This window comes from Sinohyriopsis cumingii, chromosome 12, assembly GCF_028554795.1.
Source record: "Sinohyriopsis cumingii isolate HCF-2022 chromosome 12, ASM2855479v2, whole genome shotgun sequence".
In the NCBI taxonomy this organism is placed as follows: domain Eukaryota; kingdom Metazoa; phylum Mollusca; class Bivalvia; order Unionida; family Unionidae; genus Sinohyriopsis; species Sinohyriopsis cumingii.
In genome coordinates this window covers 38,395,585-38,420,505 of record NC_142972.1, presented here as the reverse complement: position 1 = coordinate 38,420,505, position 24,921 = coordinate 38,395,585, and the positions used below count along the sequence as shown (strand labels likewise).

The 24,921-nt window shown below is 33.3% G+C and overlaps 1 protein-coding gene across 1 annotated transcript in view; it reads right to left on the bottom strand.

Annotated features, from left to right (window-relative positions):
• Nucleotides 1-8,666: 8,666 nt before the first annotated feature.
• The window catches only part of LOC149786281 (uncharacterized protein CXorf38 homolog), a 77,107-nt gene continuing 60,852 nt past the window's right edge, over nt 8,667-24,921 (bottom strand). Inside the window, exons 7-10 of the mRNA XM_089976666.1 lie at nt 15,908-15,952; nt 14,370-14,414; nt 12,040-12,091; nt 8,667-9,291 (exon numbers count right to left, since the gene is read on the bottom strand). Of these exons, the coding sequence (XP_089832792.1) occupies nt 9,261-9,291; nt 12,040-12,091; nt 14,370-14,414; nt 15,908-15,952 (173 nt within the window). The 3' untranslated portion in view covers nt 8,667-9,260. The remainder of the gene's footprint in view (nt 9,292-12,039; nt 12,092-14,369; nt 14,415-15,907; nt 15,953-24,921) is intronic.

Genomic DNA, 24,921 nt, shown 5'->3' with positions numbered 1-24,921 from the left:
CCTATCCACGTGTTTTTCCTAAATAATTCATGAAACAAAAAAAGAGGACATGATTGCAATGGTGATAATGAATACAGTATTGATACTTAATTTCCTTTACCAATAGTTCAGTATTTATTTTTAAGAGCCTTTATTCATTGAATAACATGTTTTCTATGTGGAAAGATATAACACACTGTCAAAAAATAGCAGTGACACTAAAACCTCAGATAGAATGGCATAACAACGTGATGTATCCCATTCAATATAATTGATGCCTCTATTAGACGCTCTGTCCAAACACGTGCTGAGACTCAGATACGTAAGACTTTGGAGACCAATAATTGGAAAGATCATTAGATGTGGAGGGACAAAACTGACAATACATTATGAGTTTTGAAAACGACGGTACTGAAAGAGGAAACAAATCTATGAACTACAGACTTTTATAGATGATAACATGCAAATAATTTTGGATTTTAGATCCACAACCTCTGTAAGTACAGAAAGAAAATTATATATATATATATATATATATATATATATATATATATATATATATATATATATATATATATATATATATATATATATATATATATATATATATATATATATATATATATATATATATATATATATATATATCTCATTATGTGTGTGTGCGTGCGTGCGTGCGTGTGCGTGTGCGTGTGCGTTCGGCACTATACATAGCTATTCGAACAGAGGTTAAAGAATAAGTAGACCATTTCTAACACCACATTCAGAGTTGGAGAAAAATAATGAGTCAACAGAGATATCTAAAACAATGCAGCACAACAGTAAAGATATAAATATGTAGGCGCCCAATGATAAACTCTATGAAGAAAGCATAAGATGTATATGCTGTAGAGATAAGAATACAATGATCGCTGAATTTTGCAGTAAGTTTTATGTTGAGCTTAAAATATTTAAAAAGATGCAAACGAATATGCTGTTTAAAATTAACCAATATTTTTGGTATTGTATAAGGTAGCATTACAGAATTAGAAAGATGCTTAAACTCGTGAAGGGATATTTAAATGATGTTGAAGACAAGTTTAAAACAGCGATGCCGTTGAGAATGCAATAAATAACAGGAATGTTGAACTAAGTGGTTGCACTAATATAATTAACACCGAAATAGACGAAACCATAGAAATATTAACACTTTGATTAAACATGGAAGTGGATATAAAGAGTATTTTATTATGTTTTATAAAGTATTAATTGTAATGGACATTGATCATAAGAAATGGGGTTTCAGGAGAAATCTAAACGAATATCATCATGTATAATGTTTATGATTTTCGCATTATATCAAAATGAAATCAACGTGTTATTTACACAGCTTTAGGAAGTAAACAAATATCTACAGCCTAAAGGAATCACTTACACTTTATCCAGAAGAGAAAAATGTTTGTGTCTTTAAGTCAACGGACCTGAATTACATTGATCAGATGCGGTTGCACCTAACAGCAGTCTTAAAATTTTTTGATAAAAATACAATAATGGCTGAGGCAGTAGCACGTTTTTGGAGGACCAATTGTATATTTACAGGGACTAGTTGTCAATTTGCATTATGTGGTCTTAACGGCACTCATCACGGATCGAGTTAAACAACAAAATGCACTGGAATACCTGAATTAAAAGTTTCGAGAACAGGCTTTGTTGACCCAAACTTTAAATAATCGTACTGATGCTCTTAATCAATATACTTCTACTCACCTATATGTATCTTAGCATCAGCATAAAATCAAGCTTTGACCATCATGCCAACCTAACGATGTATGCAAACATTTTAATTTTGATGCTAAATATTAGAAAATATTAATGTCTTCATTGTTTCTATGTTTTTTATGAAATAAAGCTCGACATGGCAAGTTGTATTCAATAAATCCTCCCTAGCAACACAAGGTCGGCAAGGAGTTAAGTACCTCAGTGCAACACATCAATTTATCAACTACACACCGAAAAACAGCAAGTCTGAATAAACTTTACCGATCGCAACTGCAAGTCAAAGCTCACATGTATAGATTGTACAAAGAATTACGGTAAACGCAAATGCTAACGATGCATTTAATGAGTAATTTAAATAGAATGTTTCAGAAGGTCATTGCCATATCATATGGAAGCAATATTCATTACAAGGTAAATGATTGCAAAAAATTCATGACATCGCAATATTTGAGGTCATCTATTTTGGCTACTTCAAAGAGGATTAAATATGACATTACGAATGATACATTTTAAAAGGTTACAAGGTTACACTCAGGGTAAGTAATGCATAAAATACTGGTACATAAAGTTCATTGGCGTATGGAAGGAAGACTAGAATATCACTTGATTTTCATAATTTAACCACCATTAGTTTTGTGCTCTTCGCCTGGATTTCAAACTTGAACAGATCAGAATTCACAAAGCTAACAACGAAGACAACGGACAATTGTTTTTAAGTACGACAAGATGTGCTTCGTAATAATTGTGCAATCGGGTAATGCCGGCTATAGAAATTGCATTGCTTTCTTTTAGGACTACATTCACTAGTAGTCAGTACAACAATTTTGCTAATATAGGTGTCATGATTCTAAGGCACAAGTACATTAATTTCTTTGTTATTAAGAAAGAAATATTCGTACATCTCGGTTATTAAATTCCCTTTGATCAGGTTGTATACCTTTACATACTTTCTTATACAGGGGGTGGAATATTTATTTTTATTTACAAAGGTAACTTTAGTTTACTACAGCTAGTTTAACCCCTAGAGATCGTTCATCAATTTTGTTTCCAAATAAATGGAAATCAGCAATAGTCTTTCAAATATTCAGACAATTCAAACAGGACCTCTGCCTTCCCGTTTAATATGTAACCACATTCAGCGTCAAGTCTGCTGGTATTCCAGTTTAATTTTCTCCTACTTATCTATACTGTTTATCAAATAATAGTATATTTATTTCTGACACGTATTCGCTCATGAGCCGTGCTTAGAGGTAGTTAGTGTTAGTTACATAATGCAAGACTTTTATGTTTTCGTGATGACCATTGCATTTATCTGAATATGTCTGTCCAGTAATTATTTATGTATTGCTTCAGTTATTATTGTGATATTATACTAATTACGCCCAGTATTCCACACGCATTCATCCAGAACAGGTCTTTATTCACTATAAGTTCTTGTTCAATACTTGAGATCTTCAATGAGACAACATGAACCTTTCCAGCTGCAGTAAGAGTGTAAGTACGGTCTAGTTTGTAAGTTTTCAGTCTTTCATAAACCCTTTAAAAACATCGATGCACTGGTCCTTACAAAATAGTTTTGCTTAACTCCAAGTGTTTTCAAGTTGAAATATTCCGTGACATCATTAGCCTATTGGTAATCGACATTTTCTACCTTTAAAGCGATCGCTATTGTTATGGGATATCTGTTTCGTTAAACCTTGAAATCCATCCATGTATTCGCAAGAACAAATATATTTTCTTGGATATTTAGATCCATGAGTGAAACACTTATTTACTTTCGTCATCATTTTCATTTTAGATGCTTTATCTGAATCATATTTGATCTATATCTTCTTTAACAGACGACTGTCATTATCGTACAAATTATCAATAAACAGTGGTGTGCATTTTTGATATGTTTGATATAACCTACATTTGTTGGGTGATGTATCACTACATTTGAGTGCGGACATGATAAGCACGTACTATTTTTTCAACTTTTTTTTCGAAGCTGTAATATATATGTGTTGAATTAAATAGTATATAACTGCCTCTTTGACATGTATTTTTGCTTTTTCAGGCTTTGTTCTTAGTACACTAGTCGGGCAATTTTACCCAAAGTATGGAAAATACTTTAATACAGTCGATTACTCTGTATAGAATCGGTTTATATGAATTGTGGGTTGATTTCCCATACAAGCAGAACCCTGATGAAATGTCATTGGCTGTTTGTATTGTTTAGGAATATTATTTGTAAACACTGCTTTAAAAAGGGTGTTGTTATCAAATGTAAAAGCTATCAACAGAAATTAAAAGCTGGAAGATTGTTAGCTTGAAGGTATTATCGAGGCAACATACAAAATTAATATAATACACAAAACAGTATCTTAGCCGACAGTAGATGAAACATTGTGTCACGGACAATGCGCACCTTTTGGTCCAATGTTTATGCTGTATCTAACCAAAGGCGACTCAGAGCAATGCCTTTGTTTACCAGACCACATAATACTATTATTTTATATGTATTTGGTAGGCACAATCATGCACAAATAATGATGTATTTTGTTCTTGCTGTTCTTTTCTGGTGATATAAATTTTGATAAATCTTTTATTATAACGTTGTGATTAGTTTTTTATTTGTAACTATTCAGTTCAACATATTAAACTATTATTAAAATCTCACTATGTAAATCCTTCCGTAGTTAAGTAAATCTGACGGACTGCTGTATATATACATTTAAATCAGCCTGATTTTTATTTATGGTTTCTAAATATCTGTTATTCTTACAGGAAACATTAATATCTTTGAATAAACGTGAACATCATTTTGTCACAACCTTCAAATACATATTAATTGTTGTGTTGCATGCATTTCTGTATGATGTATTAATTCAGTTGATATATGGTTTAAAATCTCAGTATACTGCACTGAGATATACAGAAATGTAATCTGGACCGCCTTCTGATGCAAATTCAAAACATTTCACCATTACTCCGCTTTATGTATTGTTTCCATGGCTTTTAAATCAAGCCATTTTTGTATCATATTGAAGGTATAAAAATATATCCAGACTGCAAAGTACCTGCGAAAGGTTATATTAACGTTTAGGGCAGTAACTAGTATCTAACCATAAGCAAAATATGCGATCTTTAAAAAACTTGAAGTGCTTTGCTGTCGCAAATGTCAACAAACATAAAATTTGGCTCGGTTATGGTCTGGTTATATTATGTAACGTCATATTTCATGTCATATAAAAATCAAATTCTTATATATAGACTGCACAACAAATGCAAATTCTTATTTCAAATTTACATGGCGCCGTATAGGATCTGAATATTATCATAACTGTTATAGCTGAAGTATCATTCATCTCTTTTCTGTAACGACTCTACATATATGAATTTCTCTTTTATGGACTCAACCAACATTGTAGCATTGTATCATCTGCATGTATCTTATAGGTCTATTTTCAAATCTGCTCGTGTCGTCATTTGGAACTGGTGCAAAGACGACCATCCTCTTCAAGTATAGTTAAACGTACAAAAGTTACGAACAGTGTAGCACTTTTTCAACTTTGAGTTTGATTGTTTATGTATCATATAACCTATTTTTAAATGTAAAGCAATTATTGTTCAGGTTTGTTAGATTTACACAACTAAATTAGTCATCCCATTGTAATTCCTATTGTATTTCATTGAACAAGAATTAAACAATGGGGGATACCTGTAGATCATGAAAGTTAATTCTCGTTTATCAAAACCAATCTATTCTTTCCCATTGGGACTGGGATTAATGCCTATCCATATAAAAATAAAATATTACAATCAGACCTGTCATTTTGTATTTGTTTACACCATCCAAATGTACCTGAAGTAATATCTTCATGCTGCGAACGTGCAGGTCCTGATCTGTTACGAAGCAAAAATAAATATTAGATAATAAATATACTGATATGATCGAGAAAAGGAACTTACACTACACTTCTGAATATTTCTTACCTTTGAAACGTCATCCATATCACTACAGATAGGTCCAGATGTAAGTAAAATAGGACAGCAATGATATTTTAATATATTTTCCTAACACATTTAATCAAACTTTACAATATACAATCTTAAATATCAGGATCCGTTATTTCAATTATGATCAAAGTGTATGCATTTGAATGTACACAATGTTAGAATTAGAATATACAAATTGTGTATTTTTTCCAACACTTAATCATCAACTGTGCCGATAATTACATCACTTCCTTTAATTATTTCAAATAAGTGTACTTGTATATGTGTAGATGTAATGTTTGTCACCGAATTGTGTATATGTATTGTTTATGCATTTTATTTGGAATAAAATGTACTCGGGTTTCGTTCTGCGTACAGCGTTACCTGAGGGAGGTTTATTTATAGCGTAAATTATTTCAATCTAGTGAGGTCGGTTCACTCCAATCTGCCGTGCAAAGTGTTTACGATTGGAAACCGATATACCTTGAGCTCACAGGTCGTGCATTGCAACACAGCCAGTGTACTTGTAGGCTCATGGTAGAATCTAACTTCACATTGTGCAATGTCTTGTCAGTGAGCGGTCCACTTTGCGGCGCAATATCTCCACCTGTAGAGCTGAAAGGGGTGAAGGGCTGAAAGTGGTGAAGGGCTGAAAATGGGTGAAAGCTTTAAAAAGAGTTAAGGAGTGATAGAGCGATAGTGACAGAGCTATGCTGTATATGTGTTGTGTTTGCAATGTGTTGAAGGTGCTCTTTAAGCTGTTATGTTAATTTGGGTTGGTATATACCCCGTGTGCTGCTGTCGGAGGTGACGTTGGACAACATGAAGATAGTGTTTATTTTGTGGTCAGAGACCAAACCTTCGAGACCAATGGGTCTGCAGGAAACAAAAGGGTTTATATGGATCGTTAGGCAGACCGGGAGGGGCTGAACATTCGTGGTGGCTCGTTGACCATCCGGAAAAGGGGTGGGGCTGTGAACTTGTGGTTGTGAATTGTAATATATGTGTTATTGTTCATATAAAATCATTTATCACTTAAAATGGCTTGTTTGAAATCATTTATCACTATTTCAGTGAAAGCTTACCATTAGTTTGTGGCATCTATCGCTTATACAGAATCGCCTCATCTCTAGCTTATTGAAAACGTAATTATATTTCATTGTTGAGTGTCTCATCATTGCTGTTTGTGCTTAATTTTTTGGTTGATTTTAATTCATTCGTTATTGTTGACGATTTGATTTAAATTAGATATTAAAATTCATTCCAGTTAGGAACCGTATCGTTTTCTTCTTATATCCGTTACTTAACTCAGTGGGCATCATTGTGTTAATGACCGCTCCGATGGCCTAGTGGTTAGAACGTTCGCCACGGAAGAGGAAGATCCCCGGCAGAGTCATACCAAAGACTTGAACAAATTGTACTAACAGCTGCCTCGCTTGGCACTCAGCACTGAGGTTAGTGTCAGGACTGGTTGGCCTGGTGTCAGGATAATGTGACTGGGTGGGACATCATGCTATATGTCTGCGGCATCATGCCCCATTGCTAGACATCATTATAAACTGTCACACTGCAGACAGCGTAGCAATATGACCGAAAAATTGTGAAACCTAGGTTAAAAATCCAAATCATACACACACACATCATTGTGTTAATAACCCAAATGTTGAAATTTATGCGCGCAAGTTTGGTGTAGGATTTTCTATCTTAATCATATATCAATAAACAACCTATTTTCGTTGACATTCTTAGTGTCTTCATTGTCATAATCTGACCCCAACCCTGTTACAATGTCAGTTGGAAAAGATAACATATCTGAATGAAGAAAATAAGTAACGTTTGTATTTCTCCAATTTAGTTGACTCTAATCTTTACGTGACAGTGGCATTTCATTAAACCAATCATCCACAATCTGAAATATTGCAATGATTTGTTGCTAGAGAATATGTCTTTTTTTTCTTACTTAAACTTCAAAATCTCTCCTGATTTTAGACACAATTGGGAAACAATTTTTTAAAGAGTAAAAATGCCAGAACAGATCTCGAATACAACTTGAGGCAAATTGAAATGAACTCTGTATTCGTATTAATCAGGATAACCTCAACCCGGTATAAATATTCACGTCATAGCTCCTACTTTTTAATTAGTTCATATGATATTATCTTTTTTTGTAAAATAATGTGTATATGTTCATGTATGCATACATGTTTGCGAAGGAAAATTGTGCGGATTAATCTTTCTTTGTGGAGCAGATCCTGGTATTGTTCAATATGCCCTGAATTTGATATTAGCATATAAAAAGCAAATGTTGCACAACTTGTAAATTGCACTTAACAAATGATCAGAGTATATCTTGCATGTAACTTTGAGTGATGCTGAAGAATTTTACTGTTAAACGTTTGACCAACAGTATTTCCAAAGAAGCTGAGTTAGCCTAGAAGAATGTATTTCACTGACATGGAACAAAAGACTTTGGATTAGAAAATATTTATCACTTAAATCAATTTTTAACAATGCCTAATTGGCCCTTAATGAATCTGAAATGTAAAAATTGTCACAGATTTTACACTTTGCCTTTGCTTCTTTTCATTCAATTCAGATAACCTAAACTTGTTTCTAGGTTGCGACATAACGCAACTTCAGTAGATGATTAACAAATTTGGAAAATAAACCTATGATCAGCACAACGTTCTTTTGCTGTTCTGGTTTTATCTTTTCTTTATACTTTAATTTTATCATATAATTACATGCTGGGTTGAACGTATATAATTCATGATTGGCAAATTAAGCAAATTTTATGAATATTCTAATTTAATGTGTAAAGACCGTATGCTCAAGAAAATAACACTACTCCTCTGCTATAACATACAAGCGTTAATGAAACGGACACATATTTGAACAAAAACAAAGAGTTCAAAGGAAAAAATTTATTCAAATAAATTGGTACATTATTCATTTGTCACTTTAACAATTAAAAATGCAAGAATGTATAAGAAAGTATCTAAAAGTAGGAATAATATAGAAAGTATTACATTTGTGTGAATACAATGAAATTTGTAGCAAATTGAAAACCTCAGCTCCTAAAATTATTTCTTGCAATAAAAAAGATTCAACTGTATCTTCTTCTAACAACAAATTCCTTATGTTATTGATTCTTGACACTGGTATATACTCTGTTTGAACACATAATCTCTTGAAGCTGCTTTGATGCAAAATTACACAGGTTTTGTTTTTCTTGCAAGTAGGATGCATGTAGAAGCTCTAAATATATGGCCTCAAGAATTAATTCAGATGAAAAATGTACTGTACTAAACACTCATATCATGGGATAAGTCTCACTTTAAAGACTCAAGATTAAATATATGCTTATCGGAAATCCTATTCATGATGATGATTGCCAAGCAAATGCTAAACACATGCAATCAGATATGAATTTATCCTGTCTTTATTTACGTTATAATATCATGTTTGATAGAACTGGGCGGCAGAAATGAGAGATGTTACAGAATGAGATCAAAATATGTGTTGTCGAGGTGTTTTCTTTGTCATGCAGTATGCATGCATCCATGGCGCTCCCTGAAAACAAACATTTAGAAATATAATACTTTCACAATGAAAAATCTAATCATAACTGGCTTTATTATACAAGATTCACTTGAAAGTCCAGGCATTTTACTACACATAACAAGTTTTCAAGTTTTCAGGAATGTGGAGAATCTGCTTGGGGTCATCTTCCTTTTCAATGTGGTCTTTTAAAATCTCTCCAGAGAAACACCAAATACTTTCAGGATGAAAAATGCATATTACCCTTGTCCATCAATCAGATGTCACGGGAAGCAGGTCCGTCCCTCGGAACTCATACCAGGAGTAAAACTATATACATATGCAGTTTGCTGTTATGACATTGTCTGTTGCAATTATTATACCCATTAGCCATTACAGTCTGGTGAACTCCCGAGCGCTAATGGATTTATAATACACCCGCTTGTTATAAGATTTGACTGATCAAAGTATTCCAAGATGCTCCCAACATATACAAACTGTGTAAATCAAAATTAACTTGTATTATTTGAGATATAATAAAAACAAAATGAGTACATTAAATTAAAACACATATTTACTTTTTTAAGATTTCATCATTTTATTCACTTTTTCATTATAAAGCGAGTTTATATAACACCTTGCGTAACGCCAGTCTGGTTGTACCCCAATACTATCAAACATTCCTGGGGAGAACATTCAGTGCTGAAATATGATTTTTGAAATGAATCATAATTATACTATTGTTAATCTTTGAACCTTGAACAATTTGTAGAATGCAAGGGACAACACCGTACAACACCGTACAACACGCACCTGTTATCGTGATCTATAGGACTCCAGCTGTGGAATGAAATAATGTAAATACCAAGTTTGATAACTTAATCTCGACAGATTTTAAAGTTATTGAGCGTAATGCAAAGTGGAAGGGAAAAATAAAATAGTAATTGTTGACCTTGAAGATAGTACCCTTAATGTGGTATGTGACTTTTATGATATATAAGTATATGACATTTCATCCCCTAATTTCAATGACTCAAAACGTTAGAGAGGAAAATATAGCTAGAAAAAAAACAATGCTGAGTTGTGACCTTGCAATATTTCCTTAAATGTATTACATGAAAGGTCTTCTATGACTAATTTTACATACATTCAAAAAGATTTCGAGAGGGGAGCGTGTTGTGCTTTTTATCTGCACCATTGCATGTGTACTTGTAAGCCATAATTTAGCATGCATTTTCACATCATTTGTTGCATTCTTTGAATGATATCGACTGCTACAGTTAATTTAATAATCAATCACGCAGTGCGTTATGTTCAATGTCTTTGATGTAGTTAGTTTACAATCTCAGCCATCAGTCAAATTGTGTAATGGAGGTACCTATAGTTTTGAATATGCGATATGTGTAAGCAACGTTGAGCAAAGATAAACAGTTTCTATAAGGCGATTTTATGTGGAGTAAGTTCCATTTAATTTAAATAATCTTCTTTCAGTCTCCTGCGCCACCGAACCTCATCTGGCGGCCAGTGTATGTTGTAATTCATCTTACACAAGGAGTTTAGTGTTTTATAGTATGTCTGAAAATCAGTAGCAGAACAATATAAGATAGCATTCAATATTCTTCTCAAATAAAAATATTTTAGTTGTATTTAATTTTTATTATGACTTAAATGTTTTCAAAAGCAATTCATTTGTTTGGAGTATTATGTGGTTTAATGAAAGCAAACAAGCACAATAGTCAGTTTTCCTCGTATTGGCATCGAATTTATTTCATGTTCAAATTGCACCAATCCACTTTGCCATAGGGGCCTCATTCCTCTTGACATCCTTTTACACGCAGGTGGGTTGGGTATAATGCTGATCAATAGCCGGACAAAATAGCAGTAATGTAGATCGATAGGGAAAATGGCAAATTTTCAGCAGCAACAAAATAAATGCCCTATAGCTTTCTCAATCTGCACTTGGATCTTGAAAGACTAAATCTGCATTAAAACCTAGAGCAAATTATAGTTCAATGTTCTGTGTTTTAATAGATATTCTCCTTTCAGTTTTCAATGAAAGGGTTACTTACCTTGATGATCTCGCTAATACTTCTTGCATGCTCTTGTCTTGAGATGAGACGAGTAATCACATTTCTTCCCATTGCAAAATTGCCGTTACATTTGCATGATTAGTGGTTACCAATGATATCAGAAGTAATCTAAACGTGTATATTTCCTGATTTGTTGTTGTTGTTTTTGTTCATCAGGAAATAATAATTTGTGTAACAATGGGTACTTTGTATAAAAATACTGTTTCATATTCGTATTATATTTTCACTTTTTGAATACAGGCAACAAAGACAGCATTTAGCTACTTTTATTTCCGAAATAAAACCTAGCAAATCAGTGTTGGTTCAACATTTTTTTCTTTACCATATATGTTGGGTCTGTATATTATACCCATACGTGCCAGGTATGCATAAGATTCCCACGGGGCAAATGACATATGAATTATATATGCTCTCCTATTGATATTTAACATATTGCACTTTTCACATGTGAAAAGCATGTCTCACGTGCATATCATGTGGAGAAAGTCACATACGTGTCTCCTCCGTACCAGGTCTCATATGATTTTCACATGAAAAGATCGCTAGAAACACTCGGGTTTTACAGATGTGTGTGAGGAACAGTGTTATTGCCCCTTTATATCTCATTTATAATCTGATGTCATAAAAATGACACTTCTTTATTAAATACCTCAAGAAATTGGGCGATTTAATACCACTATGCAATACTTACCGTTCTTGCAATGTAGTAGCTCCTGATCTTGTTTTGGGCGGCTTCAGTACATCTTAAAATATAACAGTTGAGTTACAGAGCATATATCAATTGATTTTTTAAGCAATTAAATAAAAATGTATGACCTTCAAAAGGCACTGTAGTCTTTAAAACCTTATATCTTATCAATAAGAACAACAATAACAAGCTGTTTCTCTCCTATGTTTTGAATTAAACGCTTGCAAAAAAAGTATTAGCATTGAGTCGACGACGAAAGACGACATCATACTCTCTGTCGTGGATATTTATCCCATAAAGGAAAAATGAAGAGCTATGTAGCTTTCTTCTTCCGTCTGTTTGAGAACTTCACTGATGTGACTGTTAAATCGTTCTATTTTCATAAATGTATCATTGAGAGGGGTATCTCTACTGGACGTTTTCATATTTTTAAGACCTATCAACGGAAGAACGCCTAAAATTATATATTGACCTCAGCAATTCATATATAAGGAAGATAATCTAGAAATTATTTGGACAACCCCTTGCTCTAATATGTACAGATTGTACGTATTATACAATTAATTGGTCTACTGTGTAACTCATCTGTTGCGATGCTTCAAGTGACCCTTGCGTTCACACATTAGCTCGGGCACTCACACCTGCACACATACACACACTAAAATATTGATTATAAGAACTGCTAATTGTATAACATGTTTCTTCTTAATTATACCAAGATTCGTGTCTGTACGGTCAAATCCAGAAATCTAATTAAAACCTACTGTTCCAGCTGACCAGACACAGTATTATTTTGAATTATAAGGTTTCAAAACTTCAGAAACCCATCTCACTGATACTACACCCGCAAAATGTTAGATTTTACTATTAAAATCGATTTACATAATGATATCCCTACTTCGGTCTGAGAATATTATAATCTCCTTCAACCGGACTATATTGTCGTTTCAAGAGATTTCTGCAGAACCATGGCGACGATCTCGCATAACCTCGCGAGTGTGTGATCGAATTAAACCAGTTAGGCTTTTAAATAAATGTAATGTCGTTCTTTTACCAGTTCTAAACAATAAAGGTGCCTTATTGAAATAAACGTTTAGAGTCTTTGCTGCCTCACTGGCAAACGTTCATACGGAGCTATTCACGGTGTTCAGAATAAGAATCAAAACTAAAAGGAAGCGACCAATGTAAAGATTCAAGATATTCAACTATTAATAACAAAAATAATAAATTCATCAAATTGGAAAATGTGCTAACCTACAAAAGTCAGGCATCGAAATAAACTTTGGAGTGAATCTACCTACAGAGTTAAGTAAATTCTATAAACAAGTTGTGTGTCTCGGAATTGTCTGCAGGAAAATATATTGTGCATCATACATGAACATACATACAACTTGGATTTTATTACCGTGTACAATGTAATTAGGTTTTAGGGACTTAACCTTGACGACTTCGAAATAATGAGTTCTCCTTAGTCATAGTTCTATGCACAAAGCGTCGGCAGTCGTTAGTGGTGGTGATGTGCGTGTGTTTGTGTGTATGATAGTGAATTTCACTTATCCTGAGACATCTAACTGTGAATTTGACCACGCACATAGTTCGTTTAGAGTTATTGTTCTCCATATTGCCACAATCCACATGAAAGTTATTAGGATGCTGTTAATAATATCGTATATTCGTTCTTATGAAATAAGAGTTAATATAATAGCACGCAGTGGTAATGTAAATCGATTGATTCGTATCTAAATATATTTCATATATTACGCGGACAGTTTTATTAGTATATGTTATAGAGAGTTGTTGAAGACCGTGTGGCTGTTTAATATGGCTTTTAATGCCAATTTTCACGATGTTCTGAGGAATAATACTGGTTAATTCAGTATGTGACGCCAAAGGACCTGGAACACAGGCATAAAATTTTGAAAGCACTTTAGTGTGTTGCAATTTTAATGAACAAAATTTTTATTTTTCGTCAAGTAAAGAACGCAGTCGTATATTTGTGAGCATGTAAACAAAAGTTGATGAAACTCATTCAATATAATTTTAAGTGCTAGGTTGACAATGCTCTCAAAAGATATGATTTATCTAATTCGTTTCACAAATTTCATTAAAAGTGATTACAGGTATAAGAACTTCCAAATAATCCATAAAATCTACAGCATTGATTAAACACATTTGGAATGAGTAAAGCATAACTAAGTTATAACTCTGTAAACCATTTGATATTTAATTTAAATTAATGTTCCAAAAGCAATTTTAAAAGTCTTGACCTGGAAAGAAAAGAAAACTCACATTCATTCAGTGGACAACAGGATCTTGTTATAAATAATACATACTCTTGACAGTACCCGACACAGTATCTATGGTATCCACTACTGCGTCTGTAAATTTAAAATGTGAATTATAAAAACAACGTCTAATGCATTACCTTTAGATGTAAATATATGTGCAGTGTTCTAATATAGTTAACATTTAGATCAATAATATCAACTTCAAATATCGATAAACAAGGTAATGGCGGCCTAACTGGTTTTTGGTTCAACATTAAACTCATAAACGCAGATTAATAATGAATCTTACATCGTAACCAATTCTTCGATATAACAATATCAAGTACATTGAATTATGTTTTGTCATCACTATCCACATCCCGTATATAACATTATAATTGTGTGTAGTCAATGAGAATCTAAACTCAGATGCAAAACATTCCGAAATATTTTGACATGATGTTGTAATGAGCTGCTCAACTGTATGAAAGCAGATATTTTGGCACTTATTTCCGGCAATGATGAGCTGTCTTAGATACTACATTTTCCACATATTCTCACAATATCCAATGTCTATTATGACGTAAATGTCTTCTACATTACCCCGTTGGGGAGCAAAAGGCGGCATTTTCTACATGTGTTGTACGGATACTGCTATTAAATATTTATAATTTACTCAGTATAAATCTGTTGGTATTTTCTGTCAATGTATCGATAACTTTTACATTTGAAAATAATCTGAGTTCATCAATTACTTTTGTCTTACTTACTAATCTCAAGAATCATCATAATATATTCGAACAGAAAGAAAACGTATTGTTACAATGTGATGTTTTTGTTATACTTCAGACTTTCAATAATTGTAATCTACTTTTGGGTGAGGATTTTGATTTTCTTGCCTTTACATGACATCTTTACATGTAAGAAAGTACTTTTTTTAAAAGCTGCAATTTAAAGGAAAGTGTCCCTCTCAGAAAAAACAGAACAAATTATTAATTTAACTTTTTAAGATAAAAGAGGTGTAAGTCAGTAATATCCTTTGATACTAATGACTTTAAGTTAAAATAGCAATTTATTTCAATATTAGCAATACAAATGGAATAATGGAGCTTGATTAACATTATTTTCTCCAGACTGATATCTACAAATTCTCTATGCGGATTCAGTCTGTGCTTGAAGAGAGGTAGATAGGCAAAGCACAATGTCATCTAATTCAATTCAGTATCATCTGACACTACTCAATATCGTATCCAATGTTGTATTGGTGTATTTTATTTAGTTTACACGATAAGTATTTGTCGCCAATTCGTGAACATAAGCACATATTTGCAGAAGGTATAACCGCGTTGAATAATTTAAACCAATTGCTCGCTACAAATATACGCTAGTCACCTTATTTCACAGGATGTGTTTGAAAAGTGTGGTTTAAGATACAGTTATAACTCTTTTAGCGATTTGATATAATGTTGTTTAAAAAAAAATATTTTACGAAAGTTAATTTCAAAATTATGGACCCGAAAAGTAAATGCGTTCGTCCTACCAGCAGATGACATAGTATCATATTATTACGTACAATACACGATCAACATATAAATAATACATACGCTTGAGTGTGTCCAATACATTATGTATCGTATCCGATGTTGTATCTGTGAAGTTTGAATGTGAAATGTAAATACATTGTTTATATACATTATTGCTAGTAAACAAATTTCACCAAATTATGTTAACAATTCGATCAAAAACGTCATCTTTAAAACGAAATAGCGGCTAAACCGATTTCTCAGATTTACAAATTGAATATTGGTATATTAGGATGAATATCTTGAGAGGTTATGTTGGATCGTAATTTCGTAAATATGGATTTTTTTATTTCCTTATTTTTGTAAACAGTACAAGAAACATAGGAAAATTTGTTGCTTTTCTATAGTTAAAGCTATTTTAAAGTGGAACTAAACTTTATATTTGTGTCACTCCGGCGCTAGTGTACGTGAAATTGACAAGCTTTCGGAAAGATTCTGAAATACTCGATCATTTCAATTAAATGAGAATGTCTCTTTGTAGCAATTAAGGTTGAGTTTGCTCAGAGACAACATTTTCACCACACTAGTAAGCTATCCAGTGTTTGATAATTTTGGAATGATGTCTGAAAGAACGGCTTAGGGAATGGGGGCATTTTTTTATGAATGCCAATATATCATTATATTTTGGTTAAGCTATCATTTTCGATGGGCGTTCGTCAGTTTTATATTTCCGTCCTATTAACTTCAAGAATAATCTTCGTATTCAAAGACAAAATAACGTATTGATTCGGGTCTGCCAAATATTATTCGACTTGTATTTACTCATTTTATTGAGATGTATTTAACTGCTATCATTAAAGAACAAAACTTAACTTACAAGTTCAGTAGTTTAAAGAAATAACAAAATGTACAAACCAAAAGAAAAAACAACTAATCAATAGATAATATGATTATTGTATTAAATCAAAATAGGTCTGATTCAAAATAAAACTATTACGTTATTTCACCCGATCACGAGGAAAGGCAACTAAATTGTTCATTATCGTGTGGTGGTAATGATGTTCAAACAAAGCAACAGATTGATAATTTATTAAAATTAAAGAAAGTAGAAAGGAGCGCAGTTTTGCCATAATTTTTCTCCGGTTGATACAAGTACATTGCAGGTCGAGAATAAAGTAAGAGCACAACGTATAAACCATCAGAAGGAATTTCAGGCTCATCTCAGCATACTGCATTTGCAGTTTATATCAATAAAATATTGTTTTCGCCAAGCAATGATTAAATTTATCTTTGCGTGCATATCTTTAATGAAAATTATAAAATTCGTTGAATAATTACAAGTCAATACTCGCCAAGGAAGGCAGCAGAAAACAATTATTAAACCACAAAAGATGACGCCGCCGATCAAACACACATTTTAAATGAATAGATTATCACAAATAAAAATATCCACCATTTGTTAGTGTTAACAATTTCTCAAAAACGTTTACCTTCAACATCTCAGATCACTAATATCAGCGTACAAAATTGAAAATAAAAGCAAAATATAATAAGAAAAATATAACTTTGTGCTGCATGCGTCAATCATACTATGACTTATTTTATTTCATAAACAGCACCCAAGCACGCCCATATGGAAAGACCATAATCTGGTATTGTCACCAATATTTAAAGTAATTACAAAACATTGCATATTTGCCTATCAGGTAGGTGTGTATCCACATTTATCAAGCTTTAAAATATGTTTTAAATACTCTTATAATGGTTTGTTTCAATTAACTAACAATGATTAGTATCGATATTAATTCGGGTAATTAGATACCGCCATTTCCTCGCAGTCCCTTAAAATCCTATATCAATCATATTAGGGAGGTTTTCTACAGCAGCAGATTGTGCAAAATCATGGTGGTATTTCGTTTCATGCATTGTACAAATTATGCAAGGGATGCTTCTAATTTATCCTGTACAGAACTATTTCTACATCAATATATACCTTTTAGGGTAGGATATGCATAATTCAGGCTGAAACTGTCATTTTTATCTGTTTGCATCATAAATGACGATCATGATACCAAAGAATATAACAGGCAATGTGGAGTAAAAGACTGACCTAGATCAGTAACCATCAATATACCGTTACTATCACTTTACCTATATTTGAGGTTGCTTATTATGACCATAATTTACATGACCTCTCGTATGCTATTACAAACAAAACCTTTTTACGCACGTGTATTATATACACAACCGATGCATATAGGTAAAGTTTCCATTTATCAGCTCTGCTATTGTTGATCCATTATTATACTTGACACTAAAGCTCTCTATTGTAATTTTAGTCAGTATGCCAGCTCGTGTATGGAGATGTGTTAAGTCGAGAAAGAAAGCTTATTTCGCGTATCTATCTCTTGTGAAATAATGATTTCTTTACAATCCGGAACATATTGATGCATTGACTGAGTTAGGAATTATCTTGGAATCACGACGACGCAGACTTGGAGAACAATACAATGAAAAACGTGAAATATCATTATGTGGTATTAGCTTTTGAAAAGTTTAAGTCGCAGACGTAAACCGAGTCGTCACTGATTAAACTGACTGATGAAGATAGTATATATTGTGACAATGAGAGTAAGCAAATCTTAGCATTAATATACCGATCGCATCCATACCTATAAACGGGTAAATAATTGTGAACCTAGATGCCAAAACAATGAAGAGAATATTATGTCACTTTTACGAGGAGTCGAAGAAATGTTTTCATTCTTGATACACATTCTTCTGGTTTTCTTGTTGGTACATTACCCGGCGATGATTTATTTCGATGTCATTTGGGCTCCCGCCTTTTTGAAAGATATTTCATAATGCAAGGCAATTTAATTATCTTACAAAGAATAAGTCTGCTTATAGGAGTAAAGTCCTAATTTACAACTTCGTATTACTGTAAATCCGACAAACGATTGGTTGTTTAATGGACTTCCAAACTTCCAAAAATTATAATATATAGGCCAGAGGATTTATTCCTGCAAAGCATATCACCGAAAGTGTATGACGAAATGAACTGCGGAAACGGAAAAAAAAAACTCAACGAACGGCGGCGAGTGGGATAAATCATACAGTTAGATATCGCTGAATATATATACAATTTTAGTGGCATTATGAAGCAATAACATCAAACGTGCGTACCTTGGAAACCGTTGACTATACCATAGAACATATCATAACGATTAATGTGACTCGAAAACAACACTGTAATGAAACTTATCATTGTGCAACAACTTCCTTCGTTCAATCCAATGCAACAACAATCCAATGCAACAACAACATAATCAACTCGGGAATGGGTGAAATATACAAAAGTTGACAAACGTCTATTATTAGATATAATAAATTCAGACTGTGTGACAGCTGCGACACAATGAAATATTTAAATTTCCACAGGCACGACAAGCTGAAATTGCAGGTGTGGTCTAGGATGAACAAGACAATAAATTTATTGAACAATTTCGTTTCGCCGTTTCAAACATATACCATTGCTACAGAGGTTGCTGCATCAGCACAACAATAACAAGTACCAGAATTTAAGATACACTGGCGTAGTGGTGAATTAGACAATTATGTGGCAATCATCCCACACACAAACAAACTAGACCTAGAAGCTAGATACAAATTATTCCTGGAATTATATCGGTGTTATGACGCTCTAGTACCTCTGGAGCAAAACAGATAATATTCTCAATGCACATTGAACTATGTCACTTAATCGTAAGTCATCAGACAAGGATGGGTGTAAGATCACATCCCCGTGGTTTCAAAAATTTTTACTTATAATCTTAAACCGCCAAAGACATCAACGCTATCAGTTATATAATTGTCAAAGACATTGAAAAGATTCTTAACATGTTAGTAAAATGTACCGACACGGGATCGGGATGTGTACGAGAAGAAGTGCATACCTATATACCAATCCAGAATATATTCCGCTGCGGTCAGTGTAAACAGTAAAAATAAGCTATCTTGTTCACGTTGCATCCCATGAGTGACAATACAGATCGTCCGTAGAAATAACAGCATTACTTGGATGAACTCAATTTTGCTAACACAGTTCAGCGCCCATTTCTGAGGCCACACTCAAAATGTTTGAAACACTTAACCAGGGTATCGCTGTCAATGTGTTCGCTTGCAATAGAAATATTTTTTAGCAGATTGAACTATCCGCAGTTGTCCAAACCAAAGATTATCATGGGCTGACCGAGATTGATAGCTGAAGACGCTTTTACCGTCATTGACTTCTCCGCGAGGGCAAAGCCCAAACTACTTAAGTATAGATCAGATGCGATCGGTTCAGTGATTGCAAAATCCGTTCGCGCACTAATCATTGGTCCGGAAGAATCAGGGACAACTCAACTGTTGTTAAAAGTATTTAATTTTATTGTTTCTTTGTCAGCTTTAACAAATTTGTTTATTTATTTCATAACATGCAATTGTATTATAACTTTGGATGTTTAACTTGACCTTATCCAAAACTGAGTTCATTTCTGCTTGACCTGGTTGACCTTTTTCATTTTTTCATTTTATGTCAATAACTGATACATAGCTAAATTATGTTCTATGTTTATGGGCTTAATATCAGGATCATTATTAATAAAAGAGGTTACTATATTGATATGTTTCAAAGGTTTGGAGTTTTCTAAGTGAATTTACACAGGTTATGGTTTTGATTTTGTAAACATTAGGATCATTCAAGAAAGGGTTATTTCCATTAGATAATGGTATTTTGTAGAAAATACTAATTGTGATCTGGGGCAAGTAAACAACAATATAGTCTTGTAATTGTGAGGACTTATGTTGTGACCAGTATTTGTATTTATTTTGGGCTGGAATCTCTTTTTCTGTTCCAATTATTGAATTCAAGTGAATATTTTCTCTGGAAATACAAAAGTATTCTGATAAAATTCTTGGAAAGAGACATTCAGTGGGAATTTATAGTATATGCAAAACTGGAATTATATTTATGTGATTCAACAGAAGATTGTTGACACATCAACACTTCAATAGGTATCACAGACACATTATCGACATCAGTTTTGGGATATATTCTGGACTTTCACTGCATTTTATTCAGGACTAAAAATTACTATGACTTGTGTCTGTAATTTTTGGCTTATTTTGGGATTTATTTTGCAATACCGAAAGTATTTTATTTCTCTTTTTCACTTTGTATTCTAGGGAAATCAATTATTTGTTAAATGTTACAAAGCTTTTTGTCTTTCACTCTTTTCTGTTACTTATTTTAAGAGCATAGACTCATAACAGAATATATTTTTAAGATGGTTAACTTGGTCAGTTGTACTTAATGTGACTCGTTAGCTCTCAATCAACCGTGTTATGATGTACTAAAGGATTTTATTATAGGGCTTCAGTCATCGTTGGGAAGTAAATCGTCCACCTTTTTGACAATCGATAAAGCGCCTACCATCGATGTTCCTTATTCGAGAGCAAATAATCATGTTGTGTTCGACGATATGATGCTTGAAAACCAAGAATATTCCGCGGAAATATTTACTCGAGGTCGATATAAAAACACAGAAAACATCTATGTGACTTGCACACACGTGCCTAAAGTACTCAGAGACCACTGTAATATGTTAATGATATTTCGTCTCACAAATATACAGTGGATCTGGTGTATTAATGGCTATTCGTGGGATGAGTTTCGGAATGTATTTGGGGATGTCATCCAGGACGCATTTAGTTTACTCACGGCTGACCTGACTAATAGAAAGCGACAGTAACGCACTTGTTTAAATAAATGTATAAAATAACAACGGAAACGATTTCCATTGATGTCACAACTGATTATGCTGACTCAGGATTGACTAATACTTCTTCACAGTTATAAAGGTATCTGTGAATATGTCAGAGATAGGTTTTCGTTGCTTCCGGACGAATGAGTAGACCTCACAGTGGATTTTAAACAAACGTTTCGCTCATCATAACCCAATCGTGAAACAGCAGAACAATAAAGAAACAACGAAAGCGATGAAACCAACATAAGTAAAAGCCTAGTCTAATTGTCAGGACAGCCCGAGTTTTTGAACAGATGCCTGCCAGCCTAAAGACAGCTGTGGTTACTGTGGTCCAAGAAGAGGCGGCAGAGGTAAATGCTGCACACACGACTCCTTTAATCTACAATATGGTAAGCAAAATCTCTGTCACAACCAGTGTAAACCGCTGCCACTGTGTGCACTCATTGCCACAGTGTACAATTACGCCCACGAGTGGCCATATTGTTCAGTGCCAATATCGTCACAACAAGGAAAGCAAAAGTCTCCGTCGGTGGCATGTGCTCCTATTCCAAGTCTATGTCGATATAATCGGCAATAACATCGACCCAGACAATCTTTAGGAGCATTATCTGGACAGGAACACACCGCATGGACCATTGCATTAGTAGTACCTGTTCAGGACGACACCCTTGCAATTGTTTGTTTTGTTTTGGTGGGTTTTTTTAGGGGGAGGCTGCATTGGAGTTGTCGCATTGGAAACAGCATCACGGTTAATCTCGTAAATGTATTGTTTGCATATTTGTGCTAAAACTACAACTCAGATACAAATCCAATAACAAGCCCATTGTATCGATGATCATTATATGATAAACATCAATCAGACTGGTATCGTCGACCGCACAATTCACGTTTGCCAACCATTATTGCGTTACTGACATTTTGTGCCATATATAAAAATAAACGGTCGTTTTATAACAGTGTCATTGCACTTGTCACGTTACAAACACAAATAAATGTATATAAATAGAGTAATAATCGCGTTTTTATGTTATTTGCTAATGTAGTCATACGAGGACAATGTTATGTGAAGTAGAAGGCAATGACATAGATCGGAAACAAACAAAATGAGAAAAGGATATTATCACTATATTCAGTTAAATAAGAAATTTTCAATCATTCTTCAACTGTAAAATTCAAATATTAAACAATTATAGTGACAGTTATGGTATGTATTAATAATCAAAAATAACATTGATGCATTTAATTTTTTATATCCCTTACAGCACTAAATTAGATCCAGTACATTACTGCAGTGCATATGAATTAGGTCACAATGCTAGTTTACAAATAAAGAAAATATAATTAGAAATATGCTCATGTTTTCTCCATTAACTTTACTTTGTTAGAATCGTGCGGTATTTTGCGATCCTGAACACTTCATACCGCAAGACACGTGCGTCTAAAAATATATAGTGTATTAGCAACAACTTTGTTAACAAATTCATTTAGTAGACCCTTAATGTTTTAGTTTCTTAGATTTGTTTGTGGATCAACTAAAGAAGCTGTTTCGACAATTTGAAAGAAGAGATGATAAAGTGAACGATGTGGACGCGTTTACTGTGTCAAAATGAAACTTTCAAACAAGCAAAGAAATGCACATCATATTTCCACAACATACGCAGTATTAAAAATACCATTCTGGTCATTTAAACAGTTATTTAAGAGAAATATTAATAAACGTTTCCTAATTGGAATGGCTCAGACTATCACCAGTGCTCTCTGGGATTTATAAAAAGAGCATAGAAAAGCATCTTGTGGCCAATGGCTATAGTATATCTATCAGGGACTTACCATTTTTTAGTCAGTCAAAACACTAAGTTCAAGAAAGAAATTGCAACTGAAGGTTTTGGTGGTAGAGTACAATCCTCAGAGCCAATAAGCCAAGACGATGAAAAAGTATTATTTCCGCTGGCTAAATGGACTGTCACACAAGAGTTGTTTTTCAATTTTCCCCATTTAACTATTTTGATACAATGTTAGGCTAGTGATAAAAGTATGTATGATACAGGTCATAGCTGGGGTCCATACAAGTGACAGTGCATAAACATATGTGTCATTTTGCTGGTAGTAAGAATGGTAATAAATAAACTACATTTACTTTAATTTTCTCAACAGGTTATTTCTTAGCTAGTTCTACAGTTTCGAATGACATCACCTATGTCAAAGTCAAACTGATACACACCGAAATCGTACTGTAATTTTAATTACATTTCCAACTGAAATCACATTATCCTGCACTGAACTGACCCAAGAAATCCAGTACATAACAAGCAGAATTCAGCTAGATGAACAGAAACACAACATCCATCCATTCCAGACCAACTGCAATTTTTTTCTCAATGCGCATTAATTCTAAATATGACTATATATTTCAAGTTTAAGTAGAACAAAAACAATTTTTTTAAACTAATGTCGATTGCGCGACGAAGTTCAAAGTTCGCTGAGCAGTGCATTAATATAATAGAAACAGTAATGTATTTGTATGGGTAAATACGAACTATTTCTCGGTCTACTGCTGCACTCCCAAAGGTCGTGCAGTATAACTCAAAAAATCGTTTATATTTCGTATACAAATACAGTAACCCATATATATTTACGGCCTATGACCTTGGGACCTCGACCAGGAATATCACATGAAAAGTGATGATGGAAAACAGGGTATATCGAATCATGGTCCATTGTTATGTATCTCGCTGCTGTAAAGTATAAACAGGGGTGGGGGACATTTATTTCAAACCTTAGGTGGGCAAATACAAATGTTACATGACGTTTTCAAGTGGAAGATATTAACACCAAGTGAACACTAATCCCATAATAATTGCACTTACCACACTCGTAAAGGCCATAATTATAGCTGATGGTAAAAAAGGAAAACATACCAGGACGAATATTATTATGTATGTTAAAGCTAAATACGATGTTCAATAAACTACCATAATTTAATTTCTATATTTTAGTAAAGTTTGAAAGTAATGTCAATACCTTGAGATATATTATTTGACCAAGAACCATAGTTATCACAGTTACATCTTTCAGTGCACTAAAAACATTTTTATCACATAGCTCTGAAAATTAGTTTGATAAGTATTTGCTTAGTTGATAAAAATAGTGTGCTTGGAAACAAATGTCTAATCTTCGCAAGAAAACAAATGTAAAAAAAATAAGTCTTTTTGCTAATAACAGAAGTTTTGAAAATAGCAAATATATATAACATTCACAAGAGGAATAATCATTCACCAAAATTAA